Source organism: Cynoglossus semilaevis, chromosome 15 (assembly GCF_000523025.1).
Source record: "Cynoglossus semilaevis isolate Cse_v1.0 chromosome 15, Cse_v1.0, whole genome shotgun sequence".
Classification (NCBI taxonomy): domain Eukaryota; kingdom Metazoa; phylum Chordata; class Actinopteri; order Pleuronectiformes; family Cynoglossidae; genus Cynoglossus; species Cynoglossus semilaevis.
In genome coordinates, this window is record NC_024321.1 from 11,506,872 (window position 1) to 11,523,980 (window position 17,109).

Sequence of the window (17,109 nt, forward strand, 5' to 3'; positions counted from 1 at the left end):
GCACGCACACATGCACACACACAGTGTCAGACGTGTGATTACTGGAGGGTAATTAGTTCCTTCCTTCTGTCCACCAGTAGCTCCCAGCTTCATCCTGTTAAACACATGCCTGATCAAAGGGCCTCTGGCACAGACAAGGGTTCTTTCTGGGGCTTTAAGCCCCTGTAACTACAGAGAAACACGATTTCTGAAGCTAAATCTATGCGGCTACATAATGGGGAGATACAGGACACGAGTCTTGTACCTCTGGGTTTAATTCACGTCTTGACTTTAGGTAAAAAACCCAGTGAACTTCTGGTAAAATAAACCTGACTGTCAGGCTAATTTCACTGTAAATCTTGTAAATATTTAGACCGAGTTAAGTATAAGTAGTTAAGTATTCCGCACAGATATTACATGAATGAATGAATGACTTTTTGAGCAGGCTTTAAACATGCTGGACTCTGATAAAACAAAGGTCAATAATTATTCACTTTAATCCTGTTAAGTATTTAACCTCAATTTTAAACCTTTATTCATCACTGATGTCCAAACTTTGGTAATGCCTCATTGCCACTGGTCCTTGGTTCTGGGCCAACTGATGCCACAGCCGATCCATATCTACTGGATTTGAACACGTCCTGCACAATAGGTCAAATAACTCGCGGACATTTAGCACCATTTTAACACTGACTTAATGTTACTTTTGTTAACGATGGGTTTTTGCTTATTTTAATTATGTCTCATAACGACTTTTTTTTAAGGCAACGTAAATTTGCACTACAACCAAGAGGTTAATTACGGGAGTGACTCAACAAATCAGGAAAAGATTGTGTCACACCGAACAAAAGGTCCAGTTAAGTGACGGATTTTAATTTCCCTGGGTTTGTCTCGGCCAATTAGAAGCTTAAACAGATTTGAGGCAGCGCTGTGAACGAGGGAGCAGCAAAGACTTTTAAGGCAGGTACCAGGAAGCTAAAATTAGACCAGCGTCTCTGGGGAAAGCCCTTTCCATTAGACTCGGCACACCCTGCTGGTGACCTTACCAAACTTTTTAGGTCTCTGTAGCATACAGTAATCTTTCTGCAGTAGAGTTCTAGCCAACTGAAGCTTTTTTTTAACTTTCATGTCATAATTAGGTTTATTTAAGAAGAGGTTTTGCTCTTTTTTCCAGACATATTTTGTTCGTCCGAATAAGCAGGAAGTACAGTTGAGCTAATATTTGTGGCAGTAAAGGGAGATAAAACAGAACCCACTGATTTATGTTGTCTCCACAGTCATAACATGGTCTCAGTTTCCTCCTCATCTACTTTTATGCTTCCGTCTGCACCACAGTGTGTGTACTTTCCATCTCACTGAATCTAAAATGTAGTAATAAAACAGAACAAGTTTGTGAGTCGTATTACTGAAGATTAGTATACAGTTATTTTATGTGAAGTGGTGTTTGATCATTTCTTGGCCTCCAGTCTGTCTAAATGTTTAGTCTGAATACTTGTCTGTTTTTTAGTTTCTGACCTCTGACCTTAGCCCAGAGACTTTTGGAGTCTTAATTCTAAATTGGCTGAATATTTTGAGTCTGAGAACAAGTGGTTGTTGGTTGTGTTTTTACTGTGCACTTTTCAGGCATTCCTATTTGCCAGAACTGCACTCCCTTCACCATAAACCAAGGGAGAAAAAAATCAATTAAAAAGTTATTTCCCCAGCCTTCAGAAGTCAGATTTGTAAACATGGAGCAAATGAACCAGTCTCTGGAAAAAAAAAGGGACGGCAGACGAAGAGTAATCTGATATTTACAGTGGATCTGCAGCATATATGAGTGTAATCCCTGCAGCAATAACTGCCACAGTATATGGCTGTATAAGGAGTAATAATATAGAGTTTGTTACTTAAACACAACACACAGAAGTGCATCTCAAACTTTTTAACATCAGTGGCCTCTTCTTTTTTCTTATGGAAAACTGTATTTTTAAATACCAAATTTACAGCAAGAGATAAAAGTCACATCTGTGTTATTTTTATAACACTTGAAAATACAGCAAACCAGTCATGTAATTATTTTAAATGCTGCATCTCAGGGCTTTAAAAATAGGACTTTGTTTTGCAGTAAAGTCTGTACACAGTAAACCGGTCGGATTCTGACTCACACAGACAGAAAATGTTACATTAAGGGAACATGTTTTATTCATTCCTTTTAAGTAAAAACAAAAATGTGAGGGCTGTCTGTGTGTGTTGGTGTGCAGCGCTCCACATGACCTCATGGTAAAGTGCACTTTCCTCCATCTCTAAGACGGTTGATGCTGATGTGTACTGTAGGTCCGTGGTTTGGGACTGTGTTAAATGTTCCTCACTATTTGACTTGAAGGCACTGTATGATGGGAGAGACTGACGGTCAAACGGTGACCTGAACGTCTGGTTGTTCAGCTGTTTTAATGTTGTTTAATGTTGTTTAAATTCTTGACAGTTACAAGTTCAATTTTCACTTGTTCTTGTTTCGACACAACAATCAACAATCCTATCTGATTTCTTTTCCAAAAGGTTGCTTCACGTCAAAAGCAGAGGACAGATTATTTCGAAGATTGTTCCGCAGATACAACCAGTTCATCCGACCGGTGGAGAATGTATCCGATCCAGTCACAGTAGAGTTCGAGGTCTCTATTTCTCAGCTGGTTAAAGTGGTGAGAACAGAGTTGATGTGACTGGACAAGACTTTGACACAAATATTGCTAACGTTGACTGATCCAGGTCTAACTTTGTTGGTGTCTTTGTCCTCAAAGGATGAGGTGAACCAGATCATGGAAACCAATCTGTGGCTGAGACACGTGAGTGGATTCATCCTAATGTAAAGACTGTAGTATTATTATATGACTGAAATGTATAAACTCTCCTTCAGGTATGGAACGATTACAAACTGAAATGGATGCCAATTGAATTTGAGGGAATTGAGTCAATACGTGTTCCTTCAAACAAAATATGGAGACCAGACATTGTTTTATACAACAAGTAAGTTACGTATATGTTTATTCTTTTGAAATGCTGGATGGTTAAATGAGATTATTTGACGTTTCCCTGAATAAACCGTTGACAGCGCTGTGGGAGATTTCCTTGTTGAAGACAAAACCAAGGCTCTGCTGAAGTTTGACGGCACCATTACCTGGGTTCCACCGGCTATCTTCAAATCCTCTTGTCCCATGGACATCACCTACTTTCCGTTCGACTACCAGAACTGCTCTATGAAGTTCGGTTCCTGGACGTACGACAAGGCCAAGATCGACCTCGTCCTCATAGGCTCAAAGGTTAGGAATCTGGTGGGGGAGGAGACCAAGTCATTATGGGTGTAATTTGTATTTAGAGAATTTAGAGTAAAGTTTGTTACTGGAAAGACTGTGCAGCAGGTTGGGTTGATAAAGGTTTGTGAAGGGAATGGATCTGTGAGTCCATAGAGTGTGTGGAAGAGGAGAGTAGACATTAGAAGGTTCACCTGGTTGGTCCGATCTTTCTGATGTTTCTCTTTATAACAAATCATTTCTGTCGTCTCTTTCTTGACAGGTTAACGTGAAAGACTTCTGGGAGAGTGGCGAGTGGGAGATCATCGACGCACCGGGGTACAAGCACGACATCAAGTATAACTGCTGTGAGGAGATCTACACTGACATCACCTACTCCTTCTACATTCGCCGCCTTCCGCTCTTCTACACAATCAACCTCATCATCCCGTGCCTCCTCATCTCCTTCCTCACAGTCCTGGTGTTTTACCTCCCATCCGACTGTGGCGAGAAGGTCACCCTGTGTATCTCCGTCCTGCTCTCGCTCACTGTGTTCCTGCTGGTCATCACTGAGACCATACCTTCAACGTCACTGGTGATCCCTCTGATTGGAGAGTACCTCCTGTTCACCATGATTTTTGTCACACTCAGCATCGTCATCACTGTCTTTGTGCTGAACGTCCACTATCGCACACCAATGACTCACACCATGCCCAACTGGGTGCGGGCAGTGTTCCTTAGAGTGCTGCCCAGGGTGATGTTGATGAAGAGGCCCATTGACCAGAGCTGCTCCTCACCGGCTGTCACAGCAGGAGCAGGAGGAGGAACAGCTACAGGAGGAGTAAAGAAGAAGAGGAGAAACAGCATCATGGGAGGAAGTACTTGTAGCTCAGGAAGTCTGAGCGTGGGAGGAATAACTGGAGGTATGAGCTGTCCATCACTGGATGGTGCAGGAGGAGGAGAAGGAGCTGAACGAGGAGGAGGAGGAGGAGCCGTTAACTGCATGGAGTACGCTAACATAAACCGCGATATGAAACGTGACATAAACAGAAGGTTTCCTTACAGAGGAAAGGAGGTACCCACTCCTGTCCCTCCACCTCTGGTACCTCCACCTCCCCCTCTTCCTCCTCCGGGTCCTCAGTCCCAGGGTCCCCAGGAATCAGAGCTGCCAAAGCTGCCCAGGGCCCTGAAGGCCTCATCGCCTGTCAACACCGTCGTTGCTTTCTCCGTGGTGTCACCAGAAATCAAACAGGCCATAGAAAGTGTCAAGTACATCGCAGAGAACATGAGGATTCGCAACAAGGCCAAAGAGGTGAGAATCAGCGAGTTGGTCTTAGCAGTTTGTTTTTAAACCAGCACGTTAAAAAAAAAAGACAAAGAGGAGTTCCTAATTAGTGAGATTAAAACATTCACTCCAGCCCACAAGCTGGGCCACACACACGTTTCTAAACATAAGAAGGAAGATAAATATGAGGTGAGATGAGAAGAAATGAAACTCTGTACCTGCAGTACTTACGTAGTGAACGGTGTACCATCCAGTTATACTAGTCTATAAAGGCAGTATTACGCTGCGTGTCTGTTCCAGATACAGGGCTTTATGTTTGCCTCCTCCACAGTCTGGATGCTGTTGATATTGTTGGTCCCTTCATCTCAGGTTTTTTCTTCTTAGAAACTTGTGATCTTTCTTTGAAGCCTGTGGAATAACCACATGACATTCTCCATGCAAGTCCACGCAATAGCATCTTGGCGTGTGAAGCCCTGATCCTGTGTGGCTGATCAAAGAGCACACATATTCATACTGCATAACTCCAGTACTGTTGTATATTACAGTCAAAGACTGTATCTTCACATACTGTGTACTTCCTACTTCCTAACAATACTTTCATTTTGTATTTTTTTCACTGCCATACATTGCTAATATTATTCCCACTTTTACACCTGCAGGTGGAAGACGACTGGAAGTACGTTGCCATGGTCATCGACAGGATCTTCTTGTGGGTTTTTGTGACAGTGTGCGTTCTGGGAACAATAGGACTCTTCCTCCAACCACTGATCAGCTTCTTAAAATAAGAAACATCTCCGTGTCTTTTTATTTCTCCCTCTTGTCTCATTTTGTTTTCCCTTTAATAAGTTTAAATGAAGTATGAGACTAGTCTGTTCAATTCTTATTTATTTTTTAGTTGTATTATAATTTACTTAACACTATTATATTATGAAAGACAAGGAAAATAATTAGTCTAGTACTGAAAAACTTCATTTTATTTGGTAATTATAAACTAATTTAGATATTAATGACACCTACAATAAGGCAGAGGTGAGTCTGTTTTAATTAGACTTTTGGGAACACAGCTGCTGAGAAGTCAGGGATCACATTTGTTTCTGATACTGAATTTCCTAATGGGGGTGGGGGGGATCTGGACTGCAGGAAGGACAGACAAACTATTTATCTGATACTGAATTTCCTAATGGGGGGAATCTGGACTGCAGGAAGGACAGACAAACACGTGTCTCTTGGTGTGTACAGATATATGCTTTTTGAATCTGCTCAAATTACCTTAGGCTCAGGCAAAACAAAACAAAAAAAATGTGTGTAAACATTTCTGAAAATGCCATGTGTTCTTTCTATCTTTCCATCATTTCCATTATTTTACTCCTCTACCTTCCCCCACCTTTCCACCTTTTGCTCCATCAACATTCATCCAATGCCTGTGTTCCCCCTCCGCCTTTGTAAACATGTGATGTTGACATTTCTCTCCACCACCTCTGCCTATTTCTCCCCTCTGCCATGTCATTTTCTAACCTGTCACTGCCTCCAGTTTCTTTTTTCTATCTTGACTCCCTTTCCTCACCTCGTTCTTGCACATGTCAAATTTACACTGCTGTTGTTTATTTATATTAGGAAATAATTTGGATGAGATCAATTTTTTTTAGGGGTTAGCCTGGTCATCGGGGTCACATTCATATTAGCTTAGCATCTCAGGATGATCAGGACTCCACATGACGCAGTCTTGGCTACTGCACCACATACAGTCATCTTTAGGAATTACACATCTGTACTTAATACACTATTAATTGCAATGTATCCCTAACGATGTAGACCCTGTGTGTTGTCCAGGCATGTGTGGCGTTTGTGTTCAGTAATACACACAGAGATTTAATATAAAAAGCACAACCAACGCGACAGAGGAAGAGTCTCTGGTCTGAAGACAAAGTCTGACAGAACACAGAGGTTTTGTGTTCAATAGCACTATGTCACAGATCACTTGAACAGAACGGCACATTTTTGAGATCTGTGAAGTAGTTAAAAACTGTTTTTTGTGTTGTTGGTACAGACCTGTATTGTCAGGATAACATTTTCAGATAGTTTTTTTCTTTTTGTTTTTAATCCTGCAAATGACGTTTTTCTCTCCCTGTTCCTTCAACTCAGTTATGCACGAACTCTGGAGTGGAAAGACTCCTGTGGACATCACTACACTGTCGAGGATAATAATCCACACACAGCAAGTAGTTTATACACACCGAATAAATTCACATTATCAGTACATTCATACACGGTCAATCTTTAAATCACCCTTTGCGAGTAACACTATTAAAAGTGACTTTAAATGTCCAGAAGCACAAGTATTTCTGATAATAAAAACGTTCATGGACTTGAACTAAAATATCTCATTGTGGTCAATAACTATTTTGCTGAGCTGTAGTTTGTTGTTGCAGCCTCTAATACAGCGGCTGGTTGGTCTCTGATGCACAGGTCACGACAGTCCTCGCTACACTGTGTGCCATACTGTAGACAACACCGCTCTGATTGTGGTGTTTTTTTTAAGGTGATGTTTTGAATATTTTCAAAATCTCCACCACAGTCAGCTACCTTTCAAACGTCGAACAGAAAGTCAACCTCACAAGAGTGAGGGATTTTTTCAAGCTTGCATTCAAGCATCAATTTGTGTGTATTTATATCCTATGTAAATTGGAGCTGTGTAAAAATATAAACATGGTATTTTCTGCTCGTCCAGATCTGCAAACACTTTAATCTGGATTTGTTGCAGTTCTGGAGATTCAACAGTATTGGATCCTTTTAAACTACTTGACTGACTGTGTGGCAGTCAGAATGGAGCTGTTGGGGCTAAATAGAGAGATATTACATTATTAAGCCGGCCTCACGGATAAATATTTTACATATTCCTGACTGTGCTTAGAAATGGGAAGCAACAGAAAGCTCGGTTGTCAAAGGTATTTTTCTTCTTCTTCTCACAATCAAAATTTGATTGTTTTTAACTATGAATTCATCTGGAGTTTTAAAAAAAAACATTCATCAGCCGCTGTAGTCTTCTGCTGTCTATGTATGTCTTCATTTTTGGAAGACCCATTAAACAATAATCTTTTATTGCGCCATCTCCTGGGGATGACACAAGAGCAGGAAGGGTCAGATTGGAAATGCTGGCTGAGATGAGTCATAATGCAGCAGGGCCTGATGGTAAATCCGGACAGACTCTTGATGTCATTGGGAGCAGGATGGTATGTGCCTGCAGTCAGTCAACTGTGGATAAGTAAAGTAGACTCTCCTCTAAATAATTCATTCCAGTGGGAGCTTTCTGACACACACACACACACACTTGAACAGCCTGTTCATGCACATAAATCGCCGTTTCCTAAAGTAGAATAGTGAGGACACAAGCTCACCAACAAAGAGCCGTCTTTGAATTCTACTCAGATGGATATTTATAGATACATTAATTTTTTTTAAGTCAAAAGAGGAACAAAAGGGTGTCTGATCTTATTAGGGTTTAAAACCGACATAAACTGTACTTAAAGAGTGTTAAGTCACTGCCTGTTGGCAAGGATTAGCATACTTAACTGGTAATAAGTTATTAAACTAATGTAGTATATTTATTTTCCATAGGAGAACGTATTAAATTTATATAAGACTATTTGCAATCGGCTAAAAATATTGCCGAGAGCAATAGCAGCAATTTAAGATTTTCTTAAATTGCTGCTATTATAGATGGTAGGACTCATACAGCAGCGTAGGTGTAGAGTTACTTGCTGTTTTAACAGTGAAAGTCATGACATTTTCACAAGAAGAAGAGTGAAAACACCCTAGGGATTTGGACGAAAATGTTGAATATCGTACAAACCTCTGGCAGCTGAGGCCTAATGATGAGAGCAGGGGTCTCAAATGAGCTGAGGGTTACTGCTAAATAAATAAAACACATGTTAGGATAGGCAGTTTTTGTTTTATGTTAGTATTATATACCAGTAATAATACATCTATCTATTTATCAAACTCTTTTTTTGCAAACATATATATATACATACACACATTCAGATTTATGTATGTATGTATTTATGTTGTATTTACTACACAAATTCTTTCACAAATTCATTGAGTTATACTTCAACATAAACTTAACATAATTGTGATCGATAGATGGATATATGGATGGAGGTATTTCTCCGTAAACCTAGAAGTGTAAAACAGTTGCTCTGTACAGGCCTCCACAGCAGCCTACTACTGCACTTTTGCAGGTTCAAGCGAAAATAGTATACAGTGAGACGAAAAGCAGATGAAGTGATGCAACAATCATGCCCTGTGGCCACTGCTCATGGCCTGTGGGGGTGAATGTTATGATCTGGGTTGGTCTCGGTTTGTCAGCTTTAGTTTCAGCAGTCGTGTGCTGCCGTAATAGATCTTGTCTTTGCCTGATGGCACAGACATATACTGAGATGACAAAGCCAGGGTCCATCAGACTCAATCTGTGTCAGAGTGCAACGTTCAGGGGAACATGAGTCAGCGGTTTTACACACACGAAATGGACAACGCGGTGTCCTGACTTCAGTGGCAGTCATGATCTTTGGAACGTGCAGGAGGAAGAGTTATAATTAATAAAAATAATGTCTTTTGTCATGTGAAATTTAAATGTAATTAATGCAATCACGAAAGTTTTTTCTTTTTTGTTCTAAATAATGGCTCCTAAATATAGATGTAATACTTAGTATAATTGACATAATAATTGACATTAATACCATTATTTAAATAAAGATAATAACTTCTGTCAGACAGAATTGTTAAAATAAAATAAAGTATTTATTAAAACCCATTTTAAAAGTGTACCTGACATTTTCTATTTTTTTCTGTCATTTTAAATGATTTTTTGTAAGTATAAAAATAAAAATATATAAATATATTTTGAATGACCAATAAAATTCTAGATCTGACCTTATTTTTACTTGTGATTTTTTAGGGGACGTCAACAAACCCCTTCTACAACCCTTCGCTGACCTGTCAAAGATATACTGGCTCAACACTGGATTCAAACCCTTGACCTTTTTGTTGGAGCACACTGTAACACTGTGTTGTGACCCCGTCCTGGGAGCTTGTATTTCAAACTCTCTCCGATCTTTTCATTTTGTCTGTCATTCAGAAAAAAACAACAAAAGGAAAAGCAGTGCTGGCCATTAAGGTTCAGACTATCGTCTTACAGCTCAATGAATATTTCGTGTCTGCCGTCTGCTGCGTAGCTAAGCTCACTGTTTCCACTCCATCACTGGTTTATGTGACTGGTGAAGTCCAGAGTTCACTCATGTCTGACAGCAAATCATTTTTATTAAAGTCATCTTTTATTTATTTGTTTGGGTTTTTTTTTGTTTGTTTGTTTAAATACTTTTTTTACGTGGTTTGCCAGGTTTGTCAGAAACTAAAATCTTCTACAAAACCATTAATTTAAAACTGCTAAAACACAGTTCCAAGTACTCTGTTTGGCTAACACTGCTTTTTTGTGTTTCCCATTAGTCTGTATATATTTTTTGAATAGTGTTGAAGCCTTTAAAATGTATTTCAAATTCTTTCCATAACAAACAGATTAACACTAGGCCTTCAGTGCTGTTCTGTTTTTTTTCTCTCTTGTTTCTATAATTATTTCTAGCTAGATTATGCTAATTTCAATCATTAGCTCAACAACAACAACAACAATGACTCTAAGCAGAAAACCTTAACAAACCATCAGGTTTCTGACACTCAGACCACAGTGACTTTCTTCTCTGTTTCGCCCTCACTCACAGACTACAGTGACTAACACCACACGGTCGCCCATGCTCTGCTCAGATGCTTCACCGTCCAGGAAGAGACCAGCAGGTTTTCAGTCTGCAAGTATTTATGTTTCCCTGTGATGAGAAGCGAGGCGTAGGGGACTCTCAAAGCAGCAGCTGCCTACCCCACGGCTCCAAGTAGAGCAGAAAATCAGGATAATTTCATTGGGATAATCAGCCTGCAGTTATCCCCATCACCTCCACCCAGGGAGGAGGAGAAGGAGGAAAAGCACGCAGGATGAGGGATCAACGGCAAAGGGAGAGAGGAAGGGAAATAAATGAAGAAAATGTGTGCTTTTGTGTTTTAATAATAATAAAAGACACTGGAGTTTTGTGTTTATTCAGAGTTCCTGCAGCGTCTATTTTATGTTTATCTGGGAAATGTCAATGCATAAAAAGTTACAAAACTTGGAAATTATTATGTTAAATTATGAATAAATTCAAGTTAAAATTGAAGTTATTATTATAAAAGCAGTGTCTGCCATAGAGTCAAACAAGGATTTACCTTAATGTTTGTTTTTTATTTACACAGTTTGTTTTATCCTCCAATTACCGTTTTGAAACGACAACATGACCAGAAAGCAACTTTAAGTTTTTCGTTGACTTTTAGTTTTCCACAGATTGCGCAGACTGGTTTGATTGAAGAGTTTATGTTGTTTATGACGTGCTGTGCGACATTCAACTCTTCCGCCTCAGTACAGATTATTGTCTTCTCATACAACAGGAACCTTATTAAAGGTTATTTAATTCCAGATAACCGCTGGTCATGGTCTAAGTTTGTAACAGCGCTCACGACATTTGCTAAGTGACCTCTCTTTTATTTTAACGGAGTCCATAACACGTATTTGACGCAGTGAAAACATGCTACTAATTGTCAACAATTTAAAATGTTTTTTTTTAGAGATTGGGAAATCATTTGGTAAACATTCTATATTAAATCTAATATTAAGAGTTCAATTTCCTTATAATCACATATGTGGAAAAGAAAAGGTTTTATAGCAGGTTTTTAAACTCCAAACTCTAGCTCCACCCCATCATCTTCTCTGTTTCCTGTCTCCTCCTTCTCCACCTCCTCCTCCTCCTCCTCGTTAGCTGACAGCCGCCTTTCGTGACGCTCCACCTGGAGTCCCAGTGTGTTGACACCAGCCACATGCTCCATTGTGGCAGATGTCCATTTTTTAAAGCGCATCACCGATGACAACCCATGCATTTCTGACATTTGGATTTTACTCACAGCAGCCACCTCCAAGTCTGTAGCCGGGACCAGGAGGCAGCATGACCATGAAGTTGTTTGTCCTCGGCTTCCTCCTTCTGTGGATCTCCTCTTCGAGGGGTTTGGAGAACAAAGCAGGTGAGAGAAGCAGTTTGAAATGTTGCGCTTTTAAATTTTTGCCCCAAAGACACTGTGAAATTTTCGCCGCTTTTAAATTTCTGCCCCAAAGACACTGTGAAATTTTCGCTTAGCATTTGACCATGTGACCATGACGCTGAAAGTAAAACCCGTTCTTTGCCCAACGTGAATTAGATCTGAACCAACGAGTCTACTGTTTCTTTAAATAAGTTGGAAAGTTTAGCACAGATTAGTACTTTATCTCCTTAATGTCCTCCTATGTTGTCTTTGTCTACGTGGACACGTGACTGCATTTAAAACCTCAATATGGTATTAAATAGACACGAACAGCCTAACGATGATGATGATGATGATGATGATGATGATGATGATGATAAAGATGATAAAATAATAATAACAATGACGTCTGTCTCTGTGTCTGTTCATATGGCTGTCTCCCAGTTGTTTATCATCATCCGTCTGCAGAGATCATATAACCTGAGGCCAACAGAAATGCTGACGTGCTCACAGATACCTTATCTCTTATCTCTATTCCTGCCCATTCACCCCCCCCCCACCCTGCCATCTTGACCATTAACTATTTTAACTATGCAATAAGAACAAAAATAAAGGGACATTGACAAAGATGTTTTGTCCATGTTTTTTCTTCCAGACAAAAGTGACTTTGTGTCCTTGGCTGAGATGGAGGACGCTCTACTGACCAACCTTTTCCAGGGTTACCAGCGCTGGGTCAGGCCAATCCTACGTGCTAATGACACGATTAAAGTTCGCTTTGGACTCAAGATCTCGCAGCTGGTTGATGTGGTGAGTGTGAAAGTAGAAACACTAACTAGAAATATCAATGCAGCACGGTATTCTAGTGCTAAAATACAAGTAAAGCCCTCACTGAAATCAAGTTAAAGAAATGTCAAATACAACAGAGAAATTAACAATAATGTTTTGGGGACTACAGTAGTTGGACTCCTGCCAGTAACCTTTAGCACCGAAGGCATTAGTCTGTGATTTTAGCCTGTATTAAATGTAATACAATGTCATGTTATGTTACTCATGTTACAGCTCATGCATTGGTCAGTTATCTGTCAGTTGTCTCACACACGTCAACCGTTGGCTTTTTGTTACACAGTGATTTGTTAGAAAACAATGCATTTTCAATGTTGTGCTTGGGAGCTTTCCATGGTGCTGAAATATAGGAGCGCATGCTTTTTTTAGCATCTGCCACCGCACAAGCCCTCTCTCATTCTCTCTCTCTCTGTCTTTCCCCCTCTCTCTCTCCATCTCTCTCTCACTTTCTTTCCCTCCATTTAAAAGGATTCTTTAATATTTCAGAGTCTTGCTCTGATGGCTTTTGCCAGTTTAGGTGTTCGAACAGGGAACATGGATGAGGCTAAAAGTGAAGCCACTCTGCTTTGCCTTAAATATTTATCCAAACTTTCCCTTCTTTCATCTGACATATATATGCTTTGATAAAAATACACATACAGGCTGGATGTTTTTTTTATTTTTTTTAGGTAGTATGTGGGACAGAGAGCCAAACAGAAGGGCAGCAGCTGGCCTTGACCGTCCTTTGAGACTTTCTGGGCTGCTGCACGTTGCTAGATTAGATTATGGTTCACCTCTGCTTTGTGTGATCACAGAAATATGAAACCCACTCTGACAGGAAAAACTGAGGGTGGATACATTTAACAATGTTGTTGATATCTTTTGTTTTTTTTTATTCTCCTGTTTTTCTTTTTTAATTGTTCAAATAAATATTAGGAGGTAAAAGAAAAATAGTCTTCCCTTTACACAGTAAGTGTTGCTAAGGGCAGGTTCTACAGATTGTTTAATTTTTTTGTCAATTTTTAAGCAATTTTCTGTTTTACAAGCTCTGTTTTCTCTGTCTTTAGGATGAGAAGAACCAGCTTATGACGACAAATGTTTGGCTCCGTCAGGTAAAGGGAAAGAAAAATATGGTCTGCAATTTTACAATCAGTCTCTTAAAAGCTATACTCTGAAGGAAAAAATGCAAAATCAAATGACATACACTGAGCAACATGGTAAAAAGTATGATTTGTTTGGATCCGAAACACTCTTGCATTAAACAGGAATGTGTTTTATGAAAAAATATTAAGTGCACAGCAGAGCTTATGATCACGTCATCACGTTGACTTTGGTTTTTTTCAGGAGTGGATTGATTACAAGCTCAGATGGAATCCAGAAAAATATGGAGGAATCACTTCCATCAGAGTTCCTTCTGAAAATATCTGGCTCCCAGACATCGTTCTCTACGAAAAGTAGGATTTCCATTATTGAACAATTTAAGTAGAAACAATTATCTTTACCCTATGATTATCATGTTTCCTCAGTGCTGACGGGCGATTTGAGGGCTCCCTTATGACCAAAGCCATTGTCAAATACAATGGTCTCATAACATGGACGCCTCCTGCCAGCTACAAGTCTGCCTGCACCATGGATGTTACCTATTTCCCTTTCGACCGCCAGAACTGCACGATGAAGTTTGGCTCCTGGACGTATGATGGTAACATGGTGGACCTGCTCCTCATGGACACTCAGGTGGACCGCAAAGACTTCTTTGACAACGGAGAGTGGGAAATCCTCAATGCCACAGGTGCCATAGGAAACAGGAAGGATGACCTGTATTCATACCCCTTCATCACATACTCTTTTATTTTGAAGAGGCTTCCGCTCTTCTACACACTCTTCCTCATCATTCCTTGTCTGGGTTTGTCTTTCCTCACAGTCTTGGTGTTTTATCTTCCCTCAGATGAGGGAGAAAAACTCTCACTTTCAACCTCTGTCCTTGTGTCACTAACTGTGTTCCTCTTGGTCATCGAGGAGATCATCCCCTCCTCTTCGAAGGTCATTCCACTGATTGGAGAGTACCTGCTCTTCATCATGATCTTCGTCACGCTCTCCATCATCGTCACCGTCTTTGTCATCAACGTCCACCATCGTTCCTCAGCGACTTATCATCCCATGTCACCGTGGGTGCGCAGTCTCTTCCTCCAAAAGCTTCCCAAGATGCTGTGCATGCGTGGACACATTGACCGCTACCACTACCCTGAGCTGGCTCCAGACAGCCCTGAGCTGAGGCCTCGCTCTGGGGGACAGAGAGGAGGCCAAAGGGGCACAGGCCACGGACCGACACCGTCTGAGGGAAAGGAGGACGAAGCCTGGCCCGCCATGTTGGAGAAGGTGGTCGGTTCAGTGAGATACATCAGCAGACACATACAGAAGGAGCACTTCATCCGAGAGGTGCGTGAAGTAATAATCTAAACTGTTCAAACAGTAAAGTTATACAAATGTGCAGCTGGTTGTGGTTAAAAGCCATCATGGAGTATTTGGTATATGAGTCTAAGTATTTTATTTAAGCATCAGGACAAATACTGATACTGGTATTAGTGCATCCTGAGTACTAGCAATGTTTCCAGTTAAGACTTTTTGCTGTTTCTTTTTCCCAGGTGGTTCAAGACTGGAAGTTCGTGGCCCAGGTGTTAGACCGGATCTTTCTGTGGGCCTTCCTCACTGTCTCCATACTGGGCACCATCCTCATCTTCACCCCAGCTCTGCAGATGTTCTTAAAAATTCCACTTACAAATGCAAGTTACAGTCCTCCTCTACACTAGAACCTAGAACATCATAATTAAATGAAACTCTTTGTTTTGAATGAGGGAACAAGCTAAGATACAGTGTTTCTAGACTTTAGCAGGTTTCAAACATTTTTTAGTTTATTTTTTAGTAAATTGACTTTTAAACATTGACTGCTTTTGTTTTACAGTATTCACACATGACAGAAATACTCTGCTGTGTAATTTCATTGCATAACTGAAGCACAAAACAGCACTGTCAGTTCTTTATTTTAATGTTGTCGTTGAATTATATCAACAGAAGCAACAAAAATTAAACAAAAATTGATTGGGGCCATGCACGTGTAATGCAAAATATGTATGTAAAAATAATCTCCAAATCCGTGTCTGATTAAAACAATTAAATACTACAACATGTTACCTTCTTGAAATGCACTGTATTTATATATGTCCAGATCTATTTTAACACATCAAATAAATCTATTCGAAGTAAAATCATTGTTTTTCTGCATAATTATGATGTTGTTTCGTGAAACGAAATTTTTGTCAGTCATCAAACCAAATTGTCTCACCGTACAAAGTAACAACATGAAGGCTATTTACCGATCAATTTAACAAAATTATTAATAGTCGATAGCCATCTAGTGGCCATCAAGGGGAGTACATCCATTAATCTACATTTTAATCTGAGCCTGAATGTAAAAATGAAAAATAATAAATGTGCTTTTAAAAATGTGATAATTATTATAATATTTTTGGTGTTATATATATAATATGATTAAGAATGATAGAGACGGACGGTTTTATTGACTGCCAAGCTGGGTGTCCAGGTGAGCCCTTGCGTGACGCAGCATCTCCACATACCTTCGGCTGTTTTCACTGAAACCAGCAGATGAAAAAAGATACAAAAGTGGGGAATAATTGAAAGTAAATTGACTGAATTGCACTGCCATTATGCGTAAATTTTAATTAATGACGATGTCACTCACTCTGCCACAGAGGGGTCAAACATCAGGTGACTCATGTCCATGTAGTACTGGGCATCAGTACGGAGGGCGGTCCAGTACTCATTAACCTGAAAGAGAGAAACGTGTCAAAACACAAACAACCCCCCCCCAACAAACTCAAATCAAACAATTAGTGTTTGTGTTTTCATGTCACCTGTTCTTGAACAGTGTAACCCCACACGTTCTGAGAGTGGTGTGGATCCCAGTATCCAGCCTGTCTCTTCAGCCTCATGAACTGTTTTGCCTGTTCTCCCTTCATAAATGGGGCTGCGAGAGTCCCTGAACAAGTAAAAAAAAAAAAAAAAAAGTTAGGTATTCTGAAAGGAAGTCTGACGCAAATTAAACATAGAATGTAATTGAATTTAATTCCCAGGTTATTGATTGATTGACTTGGGACCTACCACACAGAAGAGCCATAAGGATCACAATCTTCATCTCTGTAAAACAGCAAAATAATGTCCAATAAATGTTTGCCTGCAGTTCATTTAATGGTCCACACAGTGAAAACAAAACAAAACAAAAAAACTAACAAAAAAACTGAGTTTATTTATGTCATTACAATAAGGTTTACCTGTGGGCTGTGCAGTAAGCTGTTGATCTTTGAAATGTCAGTGTCCTCAGAAAGCCCAGAAAAGTCTCAGCCCAGTGAGAAGTCGAACAGGAGTTTCTTTCACCAATCCTCACCAGGAGCCGTGGGGGAGGAATGAAGGGAGTCAAGCGTCACACCGACTCTCAAAGTATTCACTTATGTGAGTGCCAGTGAGCAACGGTCCACCAGAAAATACACACCGACACATTTTCCATTGGAACAAGTCAGGCCGAGAGATTCGACATAA

General features: G+C 40.0%; 3 protein-coding genes across 4 annotated transcripts in view; 2 read left to right on the forward strand and 1 right to left on the reverse strand.

The window, feature by feature from the left end:
- The window catches only part of LOC103391046 (neuronal acetylcholine receptor subunit alpha-3-like), an 11,415-nt gene extending 5,770 nt beyond the window's left edge, over positions 1-5,645 (forward strand). The window contains exons 2-7 of the mRNA XM_008327158.3: positions 2,515-2,654; positions 2,754-2,798; positions 2,870-2,979; positions 3,065-3,272; positions 3,526-4,554; positions 5,187-5,645. Of these exons, the coding sequence (XP_008325380.1) occupies positions 2,515-2,654; positions 2,754-2,798; positions 2,870-2,979; positions 3,065-3,272; positions 3,526-4,554; positions 5,187-5,312 (1,658 nt within the window). The 3' untranslated portion in view covers positions 5,313-5,645. The remainder of the gene's footprint in view (positions 1-2,514; positions 2,655-2,753; positions 2,799-2,869; positions 2,980-3,064; positions 3,273-3,525; positions 4,555-5,186) is intronic.
- A 5,766-nt stretch (positions 5,646-11,411) lies between these two features.
- Positions 11,412-15,831, forward strand: LOC103391039 (neuronal acetylcholine receptor subunit non-alpha-2-like). Its single transcript, XM_008327152.3, has 6 exons — positions 11,412-11,679; positions 12,332-12,483; positions 13,566-13,610; positions 13,843-13,952; positions 14,025-14,934; positions 15,141-15,831. The coding sequence occupies exons 1-6, from the start codon at positions 11,604-11,606 to the stop codon at positions 15,303-15,305; spliced, it is 1,458 nt and encodes a 485-aa protein (XP_008325374.1). The 5' UTR covers positions 11,412-11,603; the 3' UTR covers positions 15,306-15,831.
- A 114-nt stretch (positions 15,832-15,945) lies between these two features.
- On the reverse strand, positions 15,946-16,984 carry LOC112488182 (uncharacterized protein C3orf85). Of its 2 annotated transcripts, XM_025063281.1 has the most exons (5): positions 16,845-16,984; positions 16,675-16,710; positions 16,428-16,552; positions 16,256-16,341; positions 15,946-16,145 (listed from the first exon to the last, which is right to left on the reverse strand). In XM_025063281.1, exons 2-5 carry the CDS (start codon positions 16,706-16,708, stop codon positions 16,070-16,072), a joined length of 321 nt encoding a protein of 106 aa, XP_024919049.1. In that variant the 5' UTR covers positions 16,709-16,710; positions 16,845-16,984; the 3' UTR covers positions 15,946-16,069. The 2 variants fall into 2 exon arrangements, with proteins under 2 accessions (XP_024919049.1, XP_024919050.1); XM_025063282.1 differs by lacking the exon at positions 16,845-16,984 and having other exon boundaries at positions 16,675-16,816.
- Positions 16,985-17,109: the final 125 nt, after the last annotated feature.